This window comes from Heteronotia binoei, chromosome 16 (genome assembly GCF_032191835.1).
Source record: "Heteronotia binoei isolate CCM8104 ecotype False Entrance Well chromosome 16, APGP_CSIRO_Hbin_v1, whole genome shotgun sequence".
In the NCBI taxonomy this organism is placed as follows: Eukaryota; Metazoa; Chordata; class Lepidosauria; order Squamata; family Gekkonidae; genus Heteronotia; species Heteronotia binoei.
The window spans coordinates 59,759,026-59,786,171 of record NC_083238.1 but is presented as its reverse complement, the minus strand read 5'-3'; the positions used below and the strand labels follow the sequence as shown (position 1 = coordinate 59,786,171).

General features: G+C 47.3%; 1 protein-coding gene and 1 non-coding gene across 4 annotated transcripts in view; both read left to right on the top strand.

The window, feature by feature from the left end:
- The window catches only part of ANKRD44 (ankyrin repeat domain 44), a 132,654-nt gene that overhangs the window by 42,173 nt on the left and 63,335 nt on the right, over nt 1-27,146 (top strand). For 2 of the 3 annotated variants that reach the window (XM_060257396.1, XM_060257395.1), the window contains exons 4-11: nt 69-269; nt 4,251-4,338; nt 7,326-7,468; nt 11,289-11,501; nt 13,732-13,810; nt 17,763-17,877; nt 20,085-20,167; nt 24,280-24,397. In XM_060257396.1, the coding sequence (XP_060113379.1) occupies nt 69-269; nt 4,251-4,338; nt 7,326-7,468; nt 11,289-11,501; nt 13,732-13,810; nt 17,763-17,877; nt 20,085-20,167; nt 24,280-24,397 (1,040 nt within the window). The remainder of the gene's footprint in view (nt 1-68; nt 270-4,250; nt 4,339-7,325; nt 7,469-11,288; nt 11,502-13,731; nt 13,811-17,762; nt 17,878-20,084; nt 20,168-24,279; nt 24,398-27,146) is intronic. The other variant, XM_060257397.1, reaches the window with a different exon arrangement.
- On the top strand, nt 20,795-20,866 carry TRNAT-GGU (transfer RNA threonine (anticodon GGU)). The gene has a single exon. It is a non-coding gene; the product is annotated as a tRNA-Thr (tRNA).

Genomic DNA, 27,146 nt, shown 5'->3' with positions numbered 1-27,146 from the left:
CTGTTATGCGGGGAACGAATCCCGCCGCGAATGCTCGTTCGCGAGATTAATCTGAGCTGTGTTTCTAGGAGGCCGTGCAAGTATTGATCAAGCATTCGGCGGACGTCAACGCCCGGGACAAGAACTGGCAGACGCCCCTGCACGTCGCCGCTGCAAATAAAGCCATCAAGTGTGCCGAAGTGATCATCCCACTCCTGAGCAGCGTCAACGTCTCCGACAGAGGGGGTCGGACGGCACTGCACCACGCAGCCCTCAACGGCCATGTTGAAGTGAGTGGCTCCATAGCACGGCTGTCGTGAACATGGAGCATTTCTCATTGACAGGAACAGCACCAGATGTTTCCTGGAGAGCCACGCTTGGTATTACCCTAATCTGCTGCCAGCAGGGCTTTTTTTGTAGCAGGAACTCATTTTTGCATATTAGGCCACACCCCTTGATGTAGCCAATCCTCCAAGAGCTTACAGAAGTCCCTGTAAGAAGAGCCCTCTAAGCTCTTGGAGGATTGGCCACATCAGGGATGTGTAGCAGGAACTCATTTTTGCATGTTAGGCCACACACCCCTGACGTTTCCAATCCTCCAAGACGAAGGCCCTGAAATAAGAGCCCTCAAATAAGAGCCCTGTAAGCTCTTGGAGGATTGGCTACATCGGGTGTGTAGCAGGAACATGTGTGATTAACACATGGAATTCACTGCCACAGGAGGTGGTGGCGGCTGCAAGCATAGCCAGCTTCAAGAGGGAATTGGATAAGCATATGGAGCACAGGTCCATCAGTGGCTATTAGCCACAGCTTATTGTTGGAACTGTGTCTGGGACAGTGATGCTCTGTATTCTTGGTGCTTGAGTGGGGGCACAGTGGGAGGGCTTCTAGTGTCCTGGCCCCACTGGTGGACCTCCTGATGGCACCTGGGTTTTTTTGGCCACTGTGTGACACAGAGTGTTGGACTGGATGGGCCATTGGCCTGATCCAACATGGCTTCTCTTATGTTCTTATGTCTGGGGTAGTGATGCTCTGTATTCTTTGTGCTTGGGGGGAGGCACAGTATGGACATATGAAGCTGCCTTATACTGAATCAGAACCTCGGTCCATCAAAGTCAGTATTGTCTACTCAGACTGGCAGTGGCTCTCCAGGGTTTCAAGCTGAGGTTTTTCACACCTATTTGCCTGGACCCTTTTTTGGAGATGCCAGGAATTAAGAACATAAGAGAAGCCATATTGGATCAGGCCAATGGCCCATCCAGTCCAACACTCTGTGTCACACAGTGGCCTATATATATATATATATATATACACACATACACACTGTGGCTAATAACCACTGATGGACCTCTGCTCCATATTTTTATCTAACCCCCTCTTGAAGCTGGCTATGCTTGTAGCCGCCACCACCTCCTGTGGCAGTGAATTCCACATGTTAATCACCCTTTGGGTGAAGAAGTATTTCCTTTTATCCGTTCTAACCTGACTGCTCAGCAATTTCATCGAATGCCCATGAGTTCTTGTATTGTAAGAAAGGGAGAAAAGTACTTCTTTCTCTACTTTCTCCATCCCATGCATAATCTTGTAAACCTCTATCATGTCACCCCGCAGTCAACGTTTATCCAAGCTAAAGAGCCCGAAGCGTTTTAACCTTTCTTCATAGGGAAAGTGTTCCAACCCTTTAATTATTCTAGTTGCCCTTTTCTGGACTTTTCCCAATGCTATAATATCCTTTTTGAGGTGCGGTGACCAGAATTGCACACGCTATTCCAAATGAGACCGCACTATCAGTTTATGCAGGGGCATTATGATACTGGCTGATTTGTTTTCAATTCCCTTCCTAATAATTCCCAGCATGGCATTTGCATTTTTATTGCAATTGCACACTGTTTTTACATTTTCAGTGAGTTATCTACCACGACCCTAACATCTCTCTCTTGGTCAGTCTCTGCCAGTTCACACCCCAAAAACTTGGATTTGTAACTTGGATTTTTGGCCCCATTGTGCATTACTTTGCACTTGGCCACATTGAACCTCATCTGCCATGTTGACTCCCACTCACCCAACCTCAACAGATCCCTTTGGAGTGCCTCACAATCTTCTCTGGTTCTCACCACCCTGAACAATTTAGTGTCATCTGCAAACTTGGCCACTTCACTGCTCACTCCCAATTCCAAATCATTTACGAACAAGTTAAAGAGCATGGGACCCAGTACTGAGCCCTGTGGCACCCCACTTCTTACTGTCCTCCACTGCGAAGACTGCCCATTTATACTCACTCTCTGCTTCCTATTAATTAGCCAGTTTTTGATCCACAAGAGGACCTGTCCTTTTACTCCATGATTCTCGAGCTTACTAAGAAGCCTTTGATGAGGAACTTTATCAAAAGCTTTCTGGAAGTCAAGGTAAACAACATCTATTGGGTCTCCTTTGTCCACATGTTTGTTCACCTCCTCAAAGAAATGTAACAGGTTAGTGAGGCAAGATCTTCCCTTACAGAACCCATGCTGAGTCTTCCTCAATAACTTGTGTTCATCAATGTTCATCAATGTGCCTACTCATTCTGTCCTTGATAATGATAATGATTGAACCTGGGACCTTCTGCTTACCAAGCAGATGCGCTACCACTGAGCCGCCGTCCCTCCCCCGGAGGGCTTCTAGTGTCCTGGCCCCACTGGTAGACCTCCTGATGGCTCCAGGGGTTTTTTGGCCACTGGATTGGCCTGAACCAACATGGCTTTTCTTATGTTCTTATGATTGGGTAAGTGATGCTCTGTGTTCTTGGTGCTTGAGGGGGGACACAGTGGGAGGGCTTCTAGTGTCCTGGCCCCACTGGTGGACCTCCTGATGGCACCTGGGTTTTTTTGGCCACTGCGTGACACAGAGTGTTGGACTGGGTGGGCCATTGGCCTGATCCAACATGGCTTCTCTTATGTTCTTACATTCATTTTTAGGTCACACACCCAAGATGTAGCCAATGCTCGAGTTTACAGTAGGCCCTGTAAGAAGAGCCTTGTAAGCTTTTAGAGGATTGGCTACATGAGGGGTGTGTGGCCTAATATGCAAAGGAGTTCCTGCTACAAAAAAACCCTTGACTGCCAGAATTGTCAGTCTTCAGTTTAGCAGGAAGCTGTAGAAAGATATGATTTTGCATGAGAGACCCAAACTAATTATATGCCTTCAAAGTGTATGCAATATAGGAGAATGTTTGAGTTACTCTTGTCAAGCCTCCTCGTTCGAGATTAGATGGCCCAGGATAGCTCAATCCAGTTAGACCTCTGTCTGAGAGTTACAGCCAGTTAGATTAGGCAATCACAACTCTTTTTTTGTAGAAATAGCCCAGCAGGAACTTATTTGCATATTAGACCACACTCTCTGATGCCAAGCCAGTCAGAACTGCGTTCCTGCTCAAAAAAAATCCCAATACTAAGCTAGATGGACCAATAGTCTAACTCGATACAAATCGCTCCCTATGCTCATATATTATTGGCAAATCGTGTGTGCTCCACAGTTCTTTTATACCAAGTAATGTTCTCTGTGAGCCCCGTTGTGCAGAGCTGTAAAGCTGCAGTACTGCAGTCGGAGCCCTTTGCTAACGACCTGAGTTTGATCCCAGCGGAAGCTGGTTCAGGTAGCCGGCCCAAGGTTGACTCAGCCTCCCATCCTTCTGAGGTCGGTAAAATGAGTACCCAGCTTGCTGGGGGAAAAGTGTAGATGACTGGGGAAGGCAAAGGTAAACCACCCCGAAAAAGGTCTGCCATGAAAACGTTGTGAAAGCAACATCACCCCAGAGTTGAAAACGACTGGTGCTTGCATAGGGGACTACCTTTACCTTTTTAATACACCAAAATGGGAATTATGTAGGTGGTCTTTCCAGTTTAAGAGCCCTGTGGCGCAGAGTGTTAAAGCTGCTGTACTGCTCTGCTCACAACCTGAGTTCGATCCCCGGCGAAAGCTGGGTTTTCAGGTAGCTGGCTTGATTCAGCCTTCCATCCTTCTGAGGTCGGTCAAAGGAGTACCCAGCTTGTTGGGGGGGAAAGTGTAGAGGACTGGAGAAGGCAATGGCAAACCACCCCATAAAAAGTCTACCGCAAAAACATTGTGAAAGCAGCGTCACCCCAGAGTCGGAAATGACTGGTGCTTGCACAGGGGATGACCTTGACCTTTTTAATGTTATCTGAGGAAGACCTGCCTGGCAGCTTGAATGACCTCAGTCATCACTTACAAAGATTGACCTGTGTTTTGGGCGTTTTGTTTTTTGTCGGCTCCAGATGGTGAACTTGCTTTTATCTAAAGGGGCCAACATTAACGCCTTTGACAAAAAGGACCGAAGAGCTTTGCACTGGGCGTCTTATATGGGTAAGAAATCCTTCTTTTTTAAAACACACACACATAGAAAGTATTACCAGGTGATTTGAAGAAGAAGAAGACCATGGATTTATACCCCACTCTTCTTTCTGAATCAGAGTCCCAGAGTGGCTTACAATCTTCTTTACCTTCCTTCCCCACAACTGACACCCTGTGAGGTGACTGGGGCTGAGAGAGCTCTCACAGAAGCTGCCCTTTCAAGGACAGAGTTCCAGAGCAGCCTACAATCTCCTTTTCCTTCCTCCCCCACAACAGACACCCTGTGAGGTGGGTGGGGCTGAGAGAGCTCTCCCAGAAGCTGCCCTTTCAAGGACAGAGTCTTGGAGCAGCCTACAATCTCCTTTCCCTTCCTCCCCCACAACAGACACCCTGTGAGGTGGGTGGGGCTGAGAGGACTTTCACAGCAGCTGCCCTTTCAAGGACAGACTCTCGGAACAGCCTACAATCTCCTTCCTCCCCCACAACAGACACCCTGTGAGGTGGGTGGGGCTGAGAGAGCTCTCCCAGAAGCTGCCCTTTCAAGGACAGAGTCTTGGAGCAGCCTACAATCTCCTTTCCCTTCCTCCCCCACAACAGACACCCTGTGAGGTGGGTGGGGCTGAGAGGACTCTCACAACAGCTGCCCTTTCAAGGACAGCTTCTGCCAGAGTTATGGCTGACCCAAGTGGAGGAGTGGGGAATCAAACCTGTTTCTCCCAGATAAAAGTCCACATACTTAACCACTACACCAAACTGGTTCAGGACGGTCATGCCTTCAATGGGGCAGGAGGTTTGTCCTGTGAACATTGGAAAAGTGGGGCTGGAGAGTGGGGCTGCAGCCCATGGATGGGCATGAGAAGGATGACACAGGGCTTGGCAAAGATGCAGCTGCAGGGCTGGGTTTCCTCAGGGCAGCAGGCATGAGTGGCCAGCTGGTAACACTGGAAGAAACCAGCCATATCTCCATAGCCCAACACTGGCTAATCGGGGTAAGGCCAAGAAGGAAACCAGAGCACAGTTGGCCACAAGGAGGAACAGACCATCTCTGTGCCTTTTTCGGGGATGGGAGGTAACATGTGCGATTGGCCCATCTCACAAACCAGAGGAAAGTGGAGGGTCTTGCTGGGATGATGAGATATTTAAGCTCTTCCAACCCACAGCCAAGAAGAACACTGTAGGAGCTACTCTTTCCCCACAGAGAGAAGGGCAGGAGAATGAAATGAGATAAGGATAAATGTATGGAACAGAGGTCCACGAGTGGCTATTAACCACAAGGTCTAGATGGTCCTTGGGGGAGGGCAGCAGTGGGAGGTCTTCTGGAGTTGTGGCCCTACTGGTAGATCTCCTGATGGACCCTGGATTTTGGCGACTGTGTGACACAGTGTTGGACAAGATGGGCCATTGGCCTGATCCAACATGGCTTCTCTTATGTTCTATGACACAGAGTGTTGGACAAGATGGGCCATTGGCCTGATCCAACATGGCTTCTCTTATGTTCTTATGACACAGAGTGTTGGACAAGATGGGCCATTGGCCTGATCCAACATGGCTTCTCTTATGTTCTTATGACACAGAGTGTTGGACAAGATGGGCCATTGGCCTGATCCAACATGGTTTCTCTTAACGTTCTCACAAGAGTACTTCTCTCCCAGTCTGACGCCTGTTCAGGGATGCAGAGTGAACTTGGTATACAGGGCTTTTTTTGTAGCAGGAACTCCTTTGCATATTAGGCTACACACCCCTGATGTAGCCAATCCTCCAAGAGCTTACAGTAGGCCCTGCAAGAAGAGACCTGTAAACTCTTGGAGGATTGGCTACTTCAGGGGGTGTGGCCTAATATGCAAAGGAGTTCCTACTACCTGCCTCTGGTAGCCTCATCTCTGAGGAGGTGGATGTTCAACACTTTCACTCAATGACCCACCAACTACATATCATTGGACAGCCTTATTTTTGTGCCACAAACACTTCCAATCTCCTTGCACCTGAGTACACACCCATAACAGATTTGTGTCAATAAGAAATACGTGCCGATTGCCTCTGACTTCATCTGTCAACTCTAGTGCACCAGAATATAATCTGAAGTTTGTTGGTTTCTTTGGATGCAGATCCAGTAATTGTGTTGAGACCATTGGCCCTGTATCAATGCAGTATATTCTCTCACAGCAAGGGTGGGGAGGTTGTGGGCCAAAGTCCGCTAATAAATTTGTATGCTGGGCAGTTTAGATACCTGCTGATAACATAGATATTTGGGGAAACCCCATGGATTATGCCTAAAACCCTAAAATGTCCTTTGTGAAAATTAAACCACACAGAATAACCACCGAGATTCTAGTAAAGATATAAGAAGGTAACAATGGACAGTAGAGAGCCAGTTTGGTGTAGTGGTTAAGTGTGTGGACTCTTATCTGGGAGAACCAGGTTTGATTCCCCACTCATCCACTTGCAGCTGCTGGAATGGCCTTGGGTTAACCATAGCTTTCGCAGGAGTTGTCCTTGAAAGAGTCAGTCTGGTGTAGTGGTTAAGTGCGTGGACTCTTATCTGGGAGAACCAGGTTTGATTCCCCACTCGTCCACTTGCAGCTGCTGGAATGACCTTGGATCAGCCATAGCTCTCGTAGGAGTTGTCCTTGAAAGGGCAGCTTCTGGGAGAGCTCTCTCAGCCCCATCCACCTCACAGGGTGTCTGTTGTGGGGGAAGGAGATTGTAGGCCACTCTCTGTCCTTGAAAGGGCAGCTTCTGGGAGAGCTCTCTCAGCCCCACCCACCCCACAGGGGGAGGAGATATAGGGGATTGTAAGCCGCTCTGAGTCTCTGATTCAGAGGGAAGGGCGGGGTATAAATCTGCAGTTGTCTTCTTCTTTTGAGTGCTTGGGATGAACCTGCTTGTGATGTTGTCAGCGTTTGTGACCCCCCCCCCCAAAACAAAATGCCACATGCTTGAATGAAAATTTGCACAAGATGTAGAAGTCAAGCGTGTCATTATTCTTTCCCTTTTCTAAGGCCATTTGGAGGTTGTTGCTTTGCTGATCAGTCATGGCGCCGAGGTGACCTCAAAGGACAAGAAGGGCTACACGCCGCTCCATGCCGCGGCTTCCAACGGCCAGATCAGCGTGGTGAAACACCTCCTTAATCTCGGAGTGGAGGTATGGAGCGGGGTGTGTGTGTGTGTGTGTGTGCCTTTAACGATCCCTGTGATTCTTTTCTCCCCCACGTAATTCCTTCTGGTTGTGACTTTCCGTCTGCTATGAAAATTAGATTTTCAGTGCCTTTTTAAAAATTTATGCTGTCGTTGGCACAGTTTATGGGGGAACCTATTTCTGTCGTCTCCGTTATTGATTGTCTCGTCCTTTTTTGGCCACGAGACTTAGATACTTTGGCTGTTACGAGTGACAGATTTAACGGCGATTATCTTGACTTCCCCTTCCCGCCGAGCTAGAAATGCGTTTGGAATGGAAAGTGCCAGGCAGGGGTGCCATTAAAACATACGATATATGTCCACCAGTTGTTCTTTTTGAAAGTGAGGATAACAACTCTCAAATTGCTGGGCAGGCTTGTTTTGTATCTTGCAATGTCACTTCCCCTTAGGGGAGCCGGGCTCCCCCTTGCGACCAATGGGGGGTGGGGGGTAGGGTTGCGAGATCCAGGTAGGGAAACTCCCTAGAGATTTGGGGGATGGAGCACGGGGATGGCAGAGAGCTCGGTGGGGCACAATTTAATTTAATTTAATTCTTAGATTTATATCCCGCCCTATCCCGCAAGCGGGCTCAGGGCGGCTTACAGCAATAAAACAACAGAGTTAAAATAATATCATAAAAAAACATTACGAAACAGGAGCAGCGCAGGAAACAATTGACATAGGTGGCAAACAGCATGTGGTTGGTGGCTAACAGCATAACATAACCCCATGATGGTGAAATGCTGGGGGAAGTGATAACTTTCAAAGGATGCCCGCTGGATTAATTAAAAGCCTGGCGGAAGAGCTCCGCCTTACAGGCCCTGCAAAACCTTGATGTGTCCCACAGGGCCTGGATCTCCAGAGGGAGCTCATTCCACCAGGTAGGGGCCCAGACCGAAAAGGCCCTGGCCCTCATCGAAGCCAGCCAGGTGTCCTTAGGACCAGGGACTATGAGAAAGTGTTGAGCAGCAGACCTCAGAACCCGGAGGGGTTCATATGGGGAGAGGCAGTCCCAAAAACACGGAGTCTACCATCCAATTCTGGGGTATCTGGAGGTCCCACCTAGAGGTTGGTCAGGCTCTTTGATGGCTCTGTTCTTTGAATGATTTCTTAGATTCTTTGAAAACTTTTGTGAGATGTGAGATTCAGAATATGATGTAGCCGTACTGTTCTGACTTCGATAAAGCGGCGAGTGAAATGGGACTTCAGATTTGTCGGAGGCTTAAAACGAATCGTTGGGAAACTTGATTTTAGTCTACCTGCCAGCGAAGGAAGAGCATCGCAGCATTGTGGCATTGTGGGTTTGGACTATTTTTTATCCAGCAGTTGGTAATGTGGAAGTGGTATTAGCTCTGTTTGTTTGAGCGGTCGAGAAAATGTATCATTGCTGCGTATAACCTTCACTCTCATTTCAACGAAATTTGTATTAAGGACACGTGACGAATTTGTGTATGAATTTTTTTTTTTGTACAGAGCACTATTTACAGATTTAAAATATATTGTCTTAGTGACCATGTCACTTTCTTTCTTGCAATCCACCAGGGGGTGGGCAACCCTAACTTCTTGTATTGTTTATCGTATGCCTCACCTTAGATAGCTTGTGGTTCGCATCCATCTCAAATTCTGTAATCCCAGTCACCTTTGCAGTTCTTCAGTTGCCATTTTGTCTGACTGCACTGTTTAGAACAGGGGTGGAGAACCACCGTCCCAAGGGCCGTATGCGGCCCTCGAAGTCACTTGGTGTGGCCCTTGGGGATTGCTCGGTCGAACCAAGCCATGTGGATCGTGGGGCCCAGCTGCACTGTGCAGCAGCCTCCCCAGGGCCAGGCAGGGATCACAGGGCCCAGATGTACTGTGCAGCAGCCTCCCTGGGGCCTGGCTGGCTGGCCAGAATTGCTGCAGGGCCTAGAAAAGTTACTGTCACAGTTCAGTTTGCACTTGTTTATCCCAGATGGCGTGGCCTAATGTGTGTGACCTAATATGCTAATATTAGGAGGTGTAGTCTAATATGCTACTGAGTTCCTGCTGGACTTTTTCTACAAAAATGTCCTGGACCTATGCATTTACTTAAGGTGGTGGGCTGAGTGTGTTTGTGTTTGTGTGTGTACCAGATTAGGCTCTCCCCACATGACTTCAAATAGAAAAACAATTATTTGCATTAATTTTGCTAGCCTGAATCATTCTCCCTTGGCGGAGCACTGTTTTTTAAGTTGATAATTTTGTATGGCCCGTGAATGATGTGATAAATATCCATATGGCCCTTGGCAGAAAAAAGGTTCCCCACCCCTGGTTTAGAACGTACCTATTAATTTATTTCATTGGTACCCCACCGATCTCCCTAGTGGGGACTCGGTCCGGCTTACATCACTTTCCCATCCCCCATTTTATCCTCACAACAACCATGTGAGGTAGGTTAGGCTGAGAGTGTGTGAGTAGCCGGCTTCCATGAAGCAAGTGGAGGTTTTTAAACATCAAAACATCAGTATATTTTATCATCGATAGGTCATCAATACATTTTAATGGGAGACCAAGTAGCACCTACCATTGTTCTACGTAATTGTTTTATATGTTTTTATTTATGATGTACTTGTATTTTTATCTTTTGTCTATTAATATTGGTCTTATGACTGCTTAAACAGAGCTGCTCTAAACCTACCAGTGGGGGATGGGAAGGCAAAGTTTCCAGCTCCAGGTTGGGAAAGCCCTGGAGATTTGGGGAGGGGAGCAGGGACTATAGTAGGCTATAATGCCATAGAGTCTCCCCCACTTTCTGTGATCTCTGTAGTCTGGAGATGAGCTGTAATTCCAGGGGATCCCCAGGTCCTGCCTGGAGACTGGCATCCCTGTTGCCTCCACCACCGATATTATATAGATATAGTGCTTTTCCATCAAAATCGGGATGGGACTACACCTTTATGCTGAGTTTAAGGAGATTGAGCTGTGCTCTTTCAAGTGGATAGGTTTGTCGGGACAATTGAAGCGTTGACTTTTTTTACAAAATAATATTTCTACGAGCCTGCATTGTGTGAATTGCCACTGTCGCACAGTACGTAAGTGTATGAATATGAAGTTCTACTATTTATGAGCACTTTAATATTTGCAAATGTAGGTAACGTTTTGCAGCAATTGACCGTGAGCTTTCCTTTTCACTTGTACGCATTTACACAGTCTACTCTAGTGTAGGTGTCTCACCTGGAGACTGGCATCCCTGCTACCCCAAGCAACGATACTATATAGATATTATACCGCACTGAGGCTCCTCCCCTTCACAGACCCCAGGCTCCACCTCCAAGTCTCCAGGAATTTCCCAAGCTGCATCTAACAGCCCCACAAATGTTCTCCAGTTGTTTCATTTATTTTATTTTAATTTTATTATATTTATATCCCGCCCTCCCCTATCGGGCTCGGGGCGGCTAACAACAGTTAAAAACACATAATGTTAAATAGCATACACCAGGGCTGGCCAAGACGTTTTCTGCCTACAACTCCCATCAGCCCCAGCCGGCACGGCCAATGGCTGGGGCTGATGGGAGTTGTATGCAAAAAACATCTGGAGAGCTACTGTTGGCCACCCCTGGCATACAGTGAAATCGTTAAAAATCATTGTACACATACAATCCATTTACAGTTCCACTCCTAAAATCCAAGATGGTGTCAATGTTCTTAGTGCGTATTTAGCGCTGCTTACAGTAATGTTGTCAGATATTGTTTGGCGCTCTGTATTGTGCCGACAAGCAGCCAAAAGCCAACCAGCTGTCGTCGAGTAAAGCATTCCTGTCTCCTTGCAGATTGATGAAATGAACATTTATGGGAACACAGCCCTTCACATCGCCTGCTACAACGGGCAGGATTCGGTGGCCAACGAGCTGATCGATTACGGCGCGAACGTCAACCAGCCCAACAACAGTGGGTTCACGCCTCTGCATTTTGCGGCAGCCTCCACTCACGGAGCGCTTTGTCTGGAGCTGCTGGTGAATAATGGGGCAGACGTGAATATTCAGGTAAGGCGAGACGTTCTCCTCGACTGCATACAATTAATCTCTGCTTTGATTTAAAACTTCTATTAAATTAACAGGGAGATGGATGCGGAGATAAGATGGCTGAGGGACATTGTTTTTACATGGTGTTTTTTGTAGATGGGTGTGGAGATTGAAGTGCATGATGTGTTGTCAGTTTTATAGAAAATGACTTTTTTGTTTTAAAAAAATGGTAGCTATTATGACTTGCTAAATAATTTTTTCCCCTTTAGACTGGGTCATTATCCATTTTTACGCACCACTAACTGAGTTGTGGGGCTTTAAGAACATAAGAGAAGCCATGTTGGATCAGGCCAATGGCCCATCCAGTCCAACACTCTGTGTCACATAAGAACATAACTGAAGCCCTGTTGGATCAGGCCATTGGCCCATCCAGTCCAACACTCTGTGTCACATAAGAACATAAGAGAAGCCCTGTTGGATCAGGCCAATGGCCCATCCAGTCCAACACTCTGTGTCACATAAGAACATAACTGAAGCCCTGTTGGATCAGGCCATTGGCCCATCCAGTCCAACACTCTGTGTCACATAAGAACATAAGAGAAGCCCTGTTGGATCAGGCCAATGGCCCATCCAGTCCAACACTCTGTGTCACATAAGAACATAAGAGAAGCCCTGTTGGATCAGGCCAATGGCCCATCCAGTCCAACACTCTGTGTCACATAAGAACATAACTGAAGCCCTGTTGGATCAGGCCATTGGCCCATCCAGTCCAACACTCTGTGTCACATAAGAACATAAGAGAAGCCCTGTTGGATCAGGCCAATGGCCCATCCAGTCCAACACTCTGTGTCACATAAGAACATAAGAGAAGCCCTGTTGGATCAGGCCAATGGCCCATCCAGTCCAACACTCTGTGTCACATAGGAACATAAGAGAAGCCCTGCTGGATCATGCCAATGGCCCATCCAGTCCAACACTCTGTGTCACATAAGAACATAAGAGAAGCCATGTTGGATCAGGCCAATGGCCCATCCAGTCCAACACTCTGTTTCACATAAGAACATAAGAGAAGCCATGTTGGATCAGGCCAATGGCCCATCCAGTCCAACACTCTGTGTCACATAAGAACATAAGAGAAGCCATGCTGGATCAGGCCAGTGGCCCCTCCAGTCCAACACTCTGTGTCACATAAGAACATAAGAGAAGCCATGTTGGATCAGGCCAATGGCCCATCCAGTCCAACACTCTGTGTCACATAAGAACATAAGAGAAGCCCTGTTGGATCAGGCCAATGGCCCATCCAGTCCAACACTCTGTGTCACATAGGAACATAAGAGAAGCCCTGTTGGATCAGGCCAATGGCCCATCCAGTCCAACACTCTGTGTCACATAAGAGCATAAGAGAAGCCATGTTGGATCAGGCCAATGGCCCATCCAGTCCAACACTCTGTTTCACATAAGAACATAAGAGAAGCCATGTTGGATCAGGCCAATGGGCCATCCAGTCCAACACTCTGTGTCACACAGTGACCAAAAAAACCCCCAGGTGCCATCAGAAGGTCCACCAGTGGGGCCAGGACACTAGAAGCCCTCCCACTGTTTCCTCCCCTCTCCAACCACCAAGGATACAGAGCATCACTTGCCCCAGAGAGTGTTCCAATAATACACTGTGGCTAATAGCCACTGATGGACCTCTGCTCCATATGTTTATCCAGTCCCCTTTCCTACAAAGCCCAACAATAAAAGTAACTAACAATAAAAAGTAGGTGATGTCTTTTCCTCAGTCAAAGAAGTTTGGCCCTTTCCACACATTCGAACATCTTAAACCCATGTCTTTTGAAGCTGAAGGCAATGTTGATGTCTATTCTGCCTCCCCTCTCCACAAAATGTGGACTAAATCCATTCAGAACAATTTTTTTAAAACCTGCAAACAGAACTCTGAACATTGGAACGATCTGTATATGCAGAGCATTTTTTGTAGCAGGAAATCCTTTGCATATTAGGCCACACCCTTTGATGTAGCCAATCCTCCAAGAGCTTACAGTAAGGCCCTGTACGAAGAGCCCTGTAAGCTCTTGAACGATTGGCTACATCAGAGGGTGTGGCCTAATATGCAAAGGTGTTCCTGCTACAAAAAAAGCCCTGTGTACATACGTATAGGTGGCATTCCTAAAAGTTATCTTCCAAATGAACATTAAACAGCCACGTTCAAAGTTAATTGTTTTTTTTAAATTTCTTTTATACTTGACAGAGCACAGATGGGAAGAGTCCGTTGCATATGACAGCCGTTCATGGGAGGTTCACACGGTCACAAACCCTCATTCAGAATGGTAAGGCAGTCCTCTCTGATAACTTTATCCCTTTTTCCTGCGCGTTGGCCTTCTCAGGGGTTTGCTTGTCTTAGAAACAATTAGCGTTCTTCTTTCTGAGTCTTTCCTTCTGAGCTACAGCCCAAAGGAAACAGAACTTGAAGATAAAACCACTCCAATGTTTGCAGGTGCCAATTGTAGCTTGATAGGTGTGCCCACTATCACAGTTACTGCTCACTTAGATAGATCCAAGTGGGTAGTCATGGTGGTCTGAAGTGGTAGAACAAAGTAGGAGTCAAGTGGCATCTTTAAGACCAACAAAGTTTTATTCAGAATGTAGGCTTTCATATGTATGCATACGAATGCTTACATTCTGAATAAAACTTTGTTGGTCTTAAAGTTGCCACTTGACTCCTACTTTGTTCTACAGTTGCAACTCATTAGCAGTAGCAGCCTATGGAATGTTAGTTTCCTTTATTAGGAACTCACAGGTTACCCGTTTTGCTAACAGAAAGGCTGGGGGGGATCGCCTTGAATTACAGCTCATCTCCAGACTACAGATGAGATTCATGGAGGAAAACCCATCTAGCCATGGTGATTAAAGGGAACCTCCACACTCAGAGGAACTAAAGTTGAATCCCAGAGCCAGGAGGCAACATCAGGGGAAGGCCTCAGCCTTGTGCCCTGTTGTTGGCCCTCCGGAGGAATTGGTTGGCCACTGTGTGAGACAGGATGCTGGATTAGATGGACCACTGGTCTGATCGACCTGTTCTTATATAGGCCTTGGGCTCTTCTGCCCTGTTGTCAACCTTCCAGAGGAATTGGTTGGCCTCTGTAAGAGACAGGATGCTGGATTAGATGGAACGCTGGCCTGACTGAGCAGGGCTCTTCTGATGTTCTTAGGAAGGCCTCAGCCTCTCTGCTCTGTTATCAGCCCTCCAGAGGAACTGGTTGGCCACTGTGAGAGACAGGATGCTGGACTAGGTAGGCCACTGGTCTGATCCATCAGGGCTCTTCTGATGTTCTTATGAAGGCCTTGGCCTCTCTGCCCTATTGTTGAACCCCCGGAGGAACTGGTTGGCCACTGTGAGAGACAGGATACTGGACTAGGTAGGCCACTGGTCTGATCCAGCAGAGCTCTTCTGATGTTCTTATGAAGGCCTTGGCCTCTCTGCCCTGTTGTTGAACCCCCGGAGGAACTGGTTGGCCACTGTGAGAGACAGGATGCTGGACCAGATGGCCCACTGGTCAGATCCAGCAGGGCTCTTCTTATATTCTGATAGATTTACAGAGGAGAGGTCTATCAGTAGCCATTGCAACTGAGGGGAACCTCTACATTCAGAGGCACCGAACCTCTTATTCCCAGAGCCTGGAGGAAGGACAGAACCACCTTATTACCTGTGTGCATCTGGACAGCAGAAATAACAAAAATTAAGAGAATATGGAAGAGAAATATCAGAGAGAGGTTCAGGTCATTAAACTCCCTGTTCGGCTCTCCCTGTCTCTCCAGATAATGTGCCCCAGTGCCAGATTTTATGTCCAGAGTGCTGCCTGATTTTTCAAAAACAGAGTAATGGGCAACATGATTATGCCATGTGGCGCGTTTCTCTAAACCAGGGGTGTTGAACTCATTTGTTATGAGGGCTGGAGCTGACACAAATGAGACCTTGTCAGGCTGGACCTTGTGTGTCGTGAAATGTAATGCCAGGTAGCGAAGATACAAACTTTATAAAGGACACAGACAAACACAATTAAAGATTGTTTTAAAAACCTAAAATAAAACATGCTTCAAGTATTAGCCTCTTGCAATATTGTGGTTGGATCAGAGCAAGTTCTCCCTCCTCCCCTTCCTTCCCAAGAGAGGAGCCTCAGCCAGTGGAGAAAATAGAGGCTTTGCTCTGACGCTCCTGTGTGATTGTGAAATCCTGGCAAAGGCAAGCTGTGATGCAGAAGGAAGCAAGAGAGAGGGAGAAGGAAGCAGACTTGCTTGCGGGCCTGATAGGAGCCTTCTAGGTGCCTGATCGGGCCCACGGGCCGCACGTTTGACATCCCTGCTCTAAACATTCTGGGTTGAATGAAGGGGAAGCAATCACAGAGTTGTTGTTAGGCAACTTCTTCCAACATCTGCCATAATGACTTGGTCCATCTTTGGTAGGATATTTTCTTACAAAAGAGCAGATGAATCTGTTAAGGAAGCGTTGGATAATCTCGTTTACTTAGATCTGAAACAGAACCAGTATAATATCCTCCAGAGCGATTCCAGAGGAATTGGTTGGCCTCTGTAAGAGACAGGATGCTGGATTAGATGGAACGCTGGCCTGATTGAGCAGGGCTCTTCCGATGTTCTTAGGAAGGCCTCAGCCTCTCTGCTCTGTTATCAGCCCTTGCTGTAGCAAGATGGATAATCCTCCAGAGCGGTTATGTACCAGTTAAACTACGCAGAATCCATAGGAAATGTCGAAACCTTTGTCGAGAAAGCTCTGCAAAAACTGCAGACTCAGATTTACAGAATCGGCTATAAATCATTATAAATAATTACTGGTTCTAAAATATCTTTCAAACCAAAAGAAATATTGCTTTTGGTTACAAGGGAGCATTTTTGGAGTTGAATTTGCTAGCTGCAGCCAGAATTTAATTGGCAATAATTCAGAAAAGCAAACACATTTCTGGATATCTGGATTGACTAAAGAGGGACTAAGGTATCATAGAGGTTAACAAACCTAGGTAACCTGTTTATATGAGAGAGGGTAAAACTGCTTTTTAAAAAGCCCTTCTTAAGTTGCATGGAAATAATTATGTATATTTTGGAAGGCTGTCAGGAAAGATGGGGTCATGAACTCTGACGAATAGTTTCTGCTGCAGCAAGATGGATAATTCACAATTTGCATAGTGAAACCTTCAGGGTTTTTTCCTTTTTGTTTTGTGAAAAGTCTAAAAATAACGCATATGGTCATTTCTGCTTTGGTGGGACTGGTGAGAGAGAGAGAGCTATACCTCACAAATACAACAGCCCCTCACTGTTCATAGATTCACAATCTGCAGTTTCATTTATTTGTAGTCCACAGCCCAGTCACTCAATGCAGTCTGCAGCCTGTTTTTATTTCCACCAGCATCATAATCATCTCATTGTTAAATTTTGCAAGAAATGTGGTTATTTTGTGACTGGGAGGCAGCAGATCCATGCCTCCCAGTAACAGAGTCATAGAGTTGGAATGGACCTCCAGCGTCATCTAGTCCAACTCCTTGCACAGTGCAGGAAATTCACAAATACTTCCCCGCCGCCACTACCAGTGACCTCTGCTCCATCCCCAGAAGTTGGGGGAAAAGCCCACCTCCAGGATCCCTGGCCTGGAGAAAATTGCTTCCTAACTCCAAAATAGTCTGATGGACTGCTTGTGATTCCAGGAATGAATTCCTCACGACTGTAGTCGACTGTAACAACAACAACAACCTTTATTGGCATAACAGCATAGATGTGCACAATCAGCAAGGGAGAAAACATATATTACCCCAACATTTGAAACATTCCTCTCCTTTTAGAAGCACAGCACAGATATTTAGCCACAGTCTCAATAATCTCAGGGTTATGGGTAAACAATAAGAAGAGAGTCTTACCCCCATCAGATTGTCCCTCGTGATTTTGAAGAAGAGGATCTAAGTAAATGGCACGAATATCACAGTAAAATGTACAATGCAGGAGAGCGTGTTTAGTACTTTCTATATTCCTTGAACCATAAACACAAAAACCTGTTGGAATATGGGATTTTCTTAAACTTCCCGTATAGCACAACAGAAGGAAGGACATTAAAGCTAGCTAACATGAAGGCTCTATGAAGGCTAGGGGAAGTCAAGCAAGAAAGAGATGTTGCCAAGGTTCCACTAGAGGAGATCGACTGTAACACAAAAGTCCGCACCACTGAATGGCTCTTGATCCTCATGCATTAATTTTTGTCTTTTGAAATGTCACTTCTAGGAGGTGAAATAGACTGTGTTGATAAGGACGGCAACACCCCTCTCCATGTAGCCGCGAGATACGGGCATGAGCTTTTGATTAATACCCTAATAACCAGTGGAGCTGATAGCGCCAGGTAGGTTGCAAACTGAACACTGCTCGTAGCTGTCAAATTATATGGATTTTTGTAAAGGGGGGGGGAGATTGCCGTGGGGGGGGCAGTGTGCGAGTTCTGCAATAATGGTATAGTGCCATTGTGAATATTCTAGCAGAAAGCAGAACTGCAGAAGGCAATATAGAACCACATGGATTCAGTGGCTGCTCACATTCGGTCTCCGGAACGTTGGATAATTTCTGATTAAAATGACAGGCGGTTGAAATAGTGAATGTTTAAATGTTTTTAATGGTGAATGTGTGACCTTCATACCAGTATTTATACAGACCTGATGTGGTTATCTGCTGTCACGTTGTGTCTTTTGACGGGCTGGATCCAACCAGCTGAAAAGGAAGGATTTTATTTTTCAGATAGTAAATGGGGTGAATGAATGAATACCATTATTTACAAGCCACAGGCCATTAACCATAATACATCCTTATTAAAACCACCAAAAAATATTTCAAAAAGTATATTTGATCATAAAAACCTTCAAACCTTGTAAGAATCCAGAAAGTCTAAAATAAGTCTAAAATGTCAAATATCAAATGTCTACAAAATCATATAAATCATACAATTTAGGCAGGTCATACAGATCATACAGAATCGTGTTTCTTATTGTGGGTGTTCTTAGTGTCTTTGAGAATTCTCACCTTCGTCGCCATATCCTTTCAAAAGTTTCCATCGAATCCTTTTCTTGGTGCTTTAAGGTAGAATCGCGCATCAGCAAGAGAACTGGGTTCAGCGATCCGGCTTATCCACTTGAAATTCTATTACATGCTTCACTGGCCTGCTCGCTGATCAAATAAAACGCCCCGGCCAATCGCTGAAGTGTCCAGCGAAACGAGAAGCCTTCTCGAAGATTTTAGGCAGACATCCGTGACAGAAGCCAAATTAGCGGCCCGGGACCTAGAACGAAAATTTGAAAATAGATTAGCAAAAAAGATTGCATCTTGATCTTCAGAATGGATGTCTGGCAGCAGGGATTTTTGTGGTGGAATTAGCAGGAAATGCCTTCAAAGGACAGGAGATGGAGGCAACCATTGTTTTAAAGGGATGAAGAAATAAGCACTAGATCAACCACTGTACTCAGCGTAGTAGAGAGAAACTACAGCTTGAGAGAGAGGGAGAGAAGAAGAAGACAGCAGATGTACACGCTAGAGATCTGTAATCCTGGGAGATGTCCAGGTCAGTTTGTAGGTTGGTAACCCTAGTATAGGGAGAGCCAGTTTGGCTCTCCCTATAGTAGTGGTTAAGTGTGTGGACTCTTAACTGGGAGAACCGGGTTCGATTCCCCGCTCCTCTGCTCGCAGCTGCAGGAATGGCCTTGGGTTAGCCATAGCTCTTGTAGAAGTTGTCCTTGAAAGGGCAGCTGCTGTGAGAACTCTCTCAGCCCCACCCACCTCACAAGGGTGTCTGTTGTGGGGGGAGAAGATACAGGAGATTGTAAGCTGCTCTGAAACTCTGATTCAGAGAGAAGGGCGGGGTATAAATCTGCAGGCTTCTTCTTCTTCTATAGCGACACCTGGTGCAGGTGGCCTAAATTCCCCTGTGGTTCATTCCTATCATTTTCCCCATCCTGCTTCCATTCTTATTGATGGTCTGTCAGTCCTGGCCAATTATACCTTTGTATGAACATAAAGACATAAGAGAACATAAGAATCTGTCTATAAGAACCTAAGAGAAGCCATGTTGGATCAGGCCAATGGCCCATCCAGTCCAACACTCTGTGTCACACAGTGGCCAAAACACAGGGACCATCAGGAGGCCCACCAGCAAGACCAGAAGTCCTCCCAAAGTTGCCCCCCACCAAGAAGGCAGAGCATCACTGCCCCAGACATAAGAACATGAGAAGCCATGTTGGCCAATGGCCCATCCAGTACTACACTGTGCTTCACAGTGGCTCAAATCCAGGTGCTATCTAGAGGTCTGCCAGCAGGGCCAGAACTCCAGAAACCCTCCCACTGTTGCCCCCTTCAAGCACCATGAATAGAGAGCATCGCTGCCCCAGACATAAGAACATGAGAAGCCATGTTGGATCAGGCCAATGGCCCATCCAGTACTACACTGTGCTTCACACCATCCCCAAGAATAGCTCCCTCTACAGGAAGTGAGGTTTTCTTGAACTTTGAAGGACATCTTCCGGATTCCTTTGGCGGTATCGCTCAGGAAGTTCTTCTTTGTTTCAGGTGCGGCATCCACGACATGTTCCCCTTACACCTGGCAGCCCTCAACGCTCATGCCGACTGCTGCCGGAAGCTTCTGTCATCAGGTAAGCAAATCCCAAAGAGAGCGGCGGAGCTTGCGCGAGGCGGTGCATGAGCTGCTCATGGGTCCTTCATTTTGCCCGTCACACCTGTGTGTCCTATTCTTAAAGCCAGGCACCTCCCCATTCCGCTTGCTGCTGATGCTTGGCTCCTTTGTCTCTTGGCATGCACTGCTCCCTCTGCTGGCATTCGTATTGTTCATGTCCTCTGTTCTGTTGACGCTTCAAACATGCAGAGTGGTTTCTCCCAGTTCCTGCTCCCCACAGAGAATGAGTCTTGCATTTGAAGATTTTCCCAGAATGAACAGCTTGGGTCTGCCGGGGGGGGGATTTCCATGGGCTGGAGGCGTTTCCACCAATGGAGAACAATTGCCTTTCCACATTGTGTGTCCTGGGAGGGAGTAATTGGCATAAATCAAACACCTCCCCTTCTCCACTTCCATCCTTGGAAGTGCTCTGGGTAGACTGAGCTAGGGCCTTCTGCATGCTAAGGGGAGGGACGGTGGCTCAATGGTAGAGCATCTGCTTGGTAAGCAGAAGGTCCCAGGTTCAATCCCCGGCATCTTCAACTAAAAAGGGTCCTGGCAAGTAGACGTGAAAAACCTCAGCTGGAGACCCTGGAGAGCCATGAATGGGGGTGTGGCTCAGTGGTAGAGCATCTGCTTGGTAAGCAGAAGGTCCCAGGTTCAATCCCCGGCATCTCCAACTAAAAAGGGTCCAGGCAAGTAGGCGTGAAAAACCTCAGCTTGAGACCCTGGAGAGCCGCTGCCTGTCTGAGTAGACAAGGCTGCCTTTGATGGACCCAGGATCTGATTCAGTAGAAGGCAGCTTCATATGTTCATATGATAAGGGAGGGACGGTGGCTGAGTGGTAGAGCATCTGCTTGGTAAGCAGAAGGTCCCAGGTGCAATCCCTGGCATCTCCAACTAAAAAGGGCCCAGGCAAGTAGGCGTGAAAAACCTCCGCTGGAGACCCTGGAGAGCTGCTGCCAGTCTGAGTAGACAAGACTGACTTCGATGGACTGAGGGTCTGATTCAGTAGAAGGCAGCTTCATATCTTCATATGTTCAAATGCTCTTCGGCTGAACCAAAGTGCCTCCACGCTCCTCAAGGTGGTTGACTCATTTCTGTGGAACTGGAGCACTACTCCAGACTGAAAGAGAGAGACTCGAAAGGCCTTATGTTCGACTGGCCCTGTCAAAGTCGTTTGTACCCCGTAGACTTTCAATTGGGGAATGGTAGTTGCATACAAATATGACCCCAGAAAATTACCCCTGTCCACAGCAGACGTCATTGGGTGTTCCAGATTTTGAACGGCAGCAGCAGGGCTGTATTTCTGCTAGGGTTGCCAAGTCCAATTCAAGAAATATCGGGGGACTTTGGGGGCGGAGCAGGAGACTTTGGGGGTGGAGCCAGGAGACAATGGGGTGGAGCCAGGAGTAAGGGTATGACAAGCATAACTGAACTCCAAAGGGATGCTGGCCATCACATTTAAAGGGACTACACACCTTTTGAATGCCTTCCCTCCACTGGAAATAATGAAGGAGAAGGGCACCTTCTTTGGGGCTCATCGAATTGGACCCCGCAGTCCAATCTATTTGAAACTTGAGGAGTCTTTTGAGGAAAGGTGTTGGATGCCATGCTGCAAATGTGGTGCCTTTACCTCAAAACACAGCCCCCCAAGAGCCCCAGATACCCTCAGATCAATTCTCCATTATCCCCTATGGGAATCGGATGCCATAGGGAATAATGAGTGCCCGGCAGACATTCCCCCCCCCCCCCGCTGTCTGATGACCCTGAAGCCGGGGAAGGGCCTCCAAACCAGCGGATCTCCCGCCCCACCTGGGGATTGGTAACCCTCGTTTCTGCTACCCTGCAGTGTCGAAACAGTCACTGTGCTCTGAAAAAAATAATTGCCCCCATAGTGCTCTCCCATAGAGGGGTGGAAAATCTTGCGTGTTTAGAAATATATTAGAAACAAGCCGCTAGCTATGGAGGGGCTGTGAGGGCACTGCCCCCTGATGACCAGGCTGGGGGGGGGGGCTGACTTCCAGGGGGCTCTCAGGGGTGCAACCTGCTCCCTGCCCCTCTTTTTGCCATGGCTGCTCTGGGAAGTGTCATCAGCCAGGAGATCTGAGCAGGGCACAGGGCACCGTAGCAGCAAAAGCAGCAGGCAGAAAGGATGGAGGTGGAAGAAGCCACGTGGAATGGGCCAGGGAGATGGGGATGGATGGAGCTGCTGGCTGCAAAGTGCCAGGGTTGGGGAGAAGGAGGCGGAAGGAATCCCCCCTGCTGGCACGCAAGGTGTATTCCCTTCTCGACTCCGAAGTTTTAGGGTTCGCTGCTTCGATTTGGCCACTTTCAGAGCCTCCAGCTTTTGCCCCTACCCCAGAAAGCTTCCGGGAATCGGCCAGCCCTACAGTGTATGGGAAAGGGTGCCCCATAGCTTTTAAAATCCTGGCTACGCCCCCTGTTGGAAACATCATGTATGCATGCTGTTGCTAAATACAGAGTGGTTGGTTTAATCTAACATATCTTTACAGACTTTTGTGTGGGGCTCTGATGTTGGAACGCATGACTCTGCCTTGCACGAAAACAAACCTGTTTCCTCTAAGTCAGTTTTGTCTACTCAGACTGGTAATAGCTCTCTAGGGTCTCAGGCTGAGGTCTTTCCCATCAACCTCTGCCAGATCCTTTAACTGGAGATGCCGGGGATTGAACCTGGGACCGTCTGCATGCCAAGCAGAGGCTCTACCAGTGAACCACTCTCTGTGTCCAGTAGATGCCAGGGACAGTCGCATAAAATCATTCTCTTACTAACACAGTAGGTTGAGGTACTAGGGTGCAGGCCTTGGATTCAGCAGGAGCTCACAGGAGCACAGCTCCTGAACCTTTCCGATGGTTCCCCCTCTTCTTCCCCACCTGCCTTCCTTGTCCATTGAATAGCAGGTGCAGCTGCATAACAATCCCTGGATTAGGAGAACGGGCAGCCAGCCAGCCACCAGGGGCTTTGCCACACCCCCAGCAGCCCTCCTTAACCCCTGGAGAAACCCATGCCACCCTTTCTCCACTTCTTCTGTGATTCTGGGCAGCGGGTGACTTGCTGGCCTTTTGACTGGGGGGTGGCGGCCCAGGAGAGCCCCAGGACAGTGAGGTCCGCTTGGGCTGGCTGGATCTCTAGCCAGCCCAAGCAGGCCTCACTCGCCTGGGGCTCTCCTTTTTTGCATCGGGTTGCTTTTGGAGGGGCAGCATATGCTAATGAGCTCCGCCACCTATTTTTCTACAAAATGACCATTGCTAGGGAGGAGACCGTTTCTCATTTTAGCAGGTACTTCTGGGGAAATGTGACTTCGCAAAGACAAAGTACACAAATACATCATACATAAAAGGCAGGCAGAATTTTTCTTCTTTCAATTTTTCCAATTTTTTGGGGGGGGGAAAAGGTTTCAGAAAAAAAAAACGGAAAAAACCCCATGGTTTTTTTTCTGAATTTTTTCAGTTTTTTTCCAGGCCTTCATATCTCTAGGCAGGAGTGTTTCTGCATCTCTGAAAATGTGTCATCTGTACTAACCCTCGGGGAAAGCACCATATCCATTTTCCTCATTCCTGCCATTTCTCACAGAGCACCCAACCCACCCTTCGCTGTGAAGCTTGCCGTGTTCTTGCCACAGTGTGTTTTATTCCCTTTTGTAAAAAAAAAAAAAAAACCATTTGCATTTTCCTCAAAAGTCCTTCTTTCTTTCTCCGGCTCAAAACGTTATCAATAAATAAAAATCCCATCCGCTGCATGCTGAGGTAATCTCGCCTCCTTGTTCTCCTCGCCCGCATTTTCTGCCTTCACGCCCCACTGTCACGGCTCTCTCTCGATAGCAATCTGTCTCATAAATGCCTGCCGCATGATTTACGTAGTTATATAGCATGAGACCAAATGTGAAAATAGATTCTTTTTGGCCTTTCCCGGTCTTCTTTATGTCGCTTGCCAGCTTGAGCAGCCCCTCTCTGTTTCCATGACGACCCTCTTGTCCGACTACAGTAATGTCTTCCTTCTGTTTGTTTGAGTTTTTTTTCCTCGACTAACTAATTTTTCTGTCTCTGCAATGTTTCTTGCGGCTTAACTAGGACAAAAGTATAGCGTAGTGTCCTTGTTTAGTAATGAGCACGTGCTGTCTGCAGGCTTTGAAATAGACACCCCAGATAAATTTGGAAGGACCTGCCTCCACGCGGCCGCTGCCGGAGGGTGAGTAATTTTGAGACCGTAAATGGCGGGGTTGTATGCGATTCGGTTCTGTGGTCTATCCGCAGAAGAATTCGTTCTAAATAAAGACCAGCAAAGCAACTGAATAACTTGTGTTTCCGAGGTCTGTGGTGTGCACACTCAAGTGCTGTGGGTAGAAGAAAAGAGTAAGAGCTTAGCAGCACCTTAAAGACTGACATAATTTGTGTTCTGTTTGTGTGACGGACATTTTAACAGGGTAGCCGTGTTCGTGTGCTGTAGAACAGCTCGATTCAAGTCCAGTAGTGCCGTTGGGGTGGACAAGATATCGGGGAGGGTGGGTATTAAAACATTAATTAAAACGTTTCTTAAAATACTTCTAGACTCCCTTTCCTCACAAAAAATGAGCTACACTTCAGCACGGTGTAGCAAGGGCGAGTCCCGTCTGCTGCTTCTCAGTAAAGTGTGAAATTTCCCCTCAGCTGAAAACAACAATGGTTGTCCTTAAACTGCTGCCATGTTGTAAGTGTGGGGGTAGGGAGGGACGGTGGCTCAGTGTTAGAGCATCTGCTGGGTAAGCAGAAGGTCCCAAGTTCAATCCCCGGTATCTCCAACTAAAAAGGGTCCGGGCAAATAGGCACAAAAAACCTCAGCTTGAGACCCTGGAGAGCCACTGCCAGTCTGAGTAGACAAGACTGACTTTAGGGAGGGGTGGTGGCTCAGTGGTAGAGCACCTGCTTGGTAAGTTGTCCCAAGCTGTCCGCAGCATCTCCCAACTAAAAAGGGTCCAGGCAAGGAGGCATGAAAAACCTCAGCTTGAGACTCTGGAGAGCCGCTGCCAGTCTGAGTAGAAAATACTGACTTTAGGGAGGGATGGTGGCTCAGTGGCAGAGCATCTGCTTGGTAAGCAGAAGGTCTCAGGTTCAATCCCTGGTATCTCCAACTAAAAAGAGTCCAGGCAAATAGGCGTGAAAAACCTCAGCTTGAGACCCTGGAGAGCCGCTGCCAGTCTGAGTAGACAATACTGACTTTGATGGACCCAGGGTCTGATTCAGTAGAAGGCAGCTTCATATGTTCATGGGGAGGGATGGTGGCTCAGTGGTAAAGCATCTGCTTGGTAAGCAGAAGGTCCCCAGGTTCAATCCCCGGCATCTACAACTAAAAAGGGCCCAGGCAAGGAGGCATGAAAAACCTCAGCTTGAGACCCTGGAGAGCCGCTGCCAGTCTGAGTAGACAATACTGACTTTGATGGACTGAGGGTCTGATTCAGTAGAAGGCAGCTTCATATATGTTCATGTATGTTCTAAGGCACTACTGGACTTGAAAGACAGGCATTATGCTCAGTGTTAATATTGAACAGATGTGTCTGCTCTGCTCTTCTGGATAGTTGTTGTTTTTTTTACCTCATCCGACCATTCCTTTTCAGCCATGGTAGTCCCAAAGAGTCATACAATGCCGGGTAGAAACCCTCTCTGTCCAATCCTGTCTTTTAAACCGTTTGGGTGCGCCCACTCCAACTTAATAAATTGGCCCGATCAGCCAATCCTAAATCAAAACATGTGAGATCTAATATGAAAACGTATCTTTCCTCTGACTTTTGGCCCGTGCTGCAGGCAGCCCACAAATATGGCGCTGATTAAAACGTTTCTTAAAATACTTCTAGACTGCCTTTCCTCACAAAAAGCGAGTTACACTTCAGCATAGTGTAGTAAGGGCAAGTCCCGCCTGCTGCTTCTTAATAAAGTGTGAAATTTCCCCTCAGCTGGAAACAGCGATGGTTGTTCTTAAACTGCTGCCATGTTGTAACTGTGGGGGTCCGCCAGAGAGGACAAAGTGGTGCTTGCCACCCTGAAATTCTGAATTTACTGATTTTTGTGTTAAGAAACCCTGTCTGTCACATAACACATTTCCAGCTAGTCAGCATTTACAATTAATAGAACACACAACAACCTCTAGAATTATTTTTTGGACTCTTTTTGTGAGGTATTTTGAAAGAGTCCACTGGGTAGGGTCCGGATGCTTTGTCCATGCAAATTATTTCAGATGCTTACACTAGAGCAGTTACCTCAGTTGAAGTGAGTATGGACAACACCCTCCAAGTCCAAATTAATGTAGGTCAGTTGTGAAATAATCCCTGAAACCAAGTTACTGGGCAGAACCAAAAATGTGCCTTCACCTTAGAGTTCTTCCTGCAGCAACATCACTTCTTTCTGTTACACTATGATTTGCCCTTGTGTCCAAAAGGTAGCTTTTTAACAATTACCCCTTCTAGAACTTACGGAAATTGTTTTTTTAAGTGTGCATGTGTTAGAGGAAGCCAAATAGGGAGTTGGTAAAGTTCTGATTGCCTGAGAGACTGGAGGAATCAATGAGAAGAATAAACTGAATCTCATCTGTTCCTTCCGATTCATAGCAAGATTCTTTAGCAAATTAAGGCCAGGAAATTCTTCTGCATCAACTTTGTGCCGTTAGAAAAGCGGTCATGCAGACAGGCTTTTCTTTTTCTGGAAAAAGAGGTGCCAGAACTCTCAAAGGGGAAATGAAGGTAGGGCTGCCAAGTTTCCGGGTCGGGCGGGGGTTCTCCCGCCCTGGAGGTTCTCAACCCGCTGGCCCACATTGGGCCATTGGGGGCATCCTCCCCCGATGTCACTGGCGCAATCCGCCGGCACTGATGTGATGACGTCACTTGCCAGCAACGTGCCAGCGCCATTGCACGCTGTGCCAACGACGTTGCACGCCAGCCACTCTAGGAGTGTCTGGGAAAACTCTGTGG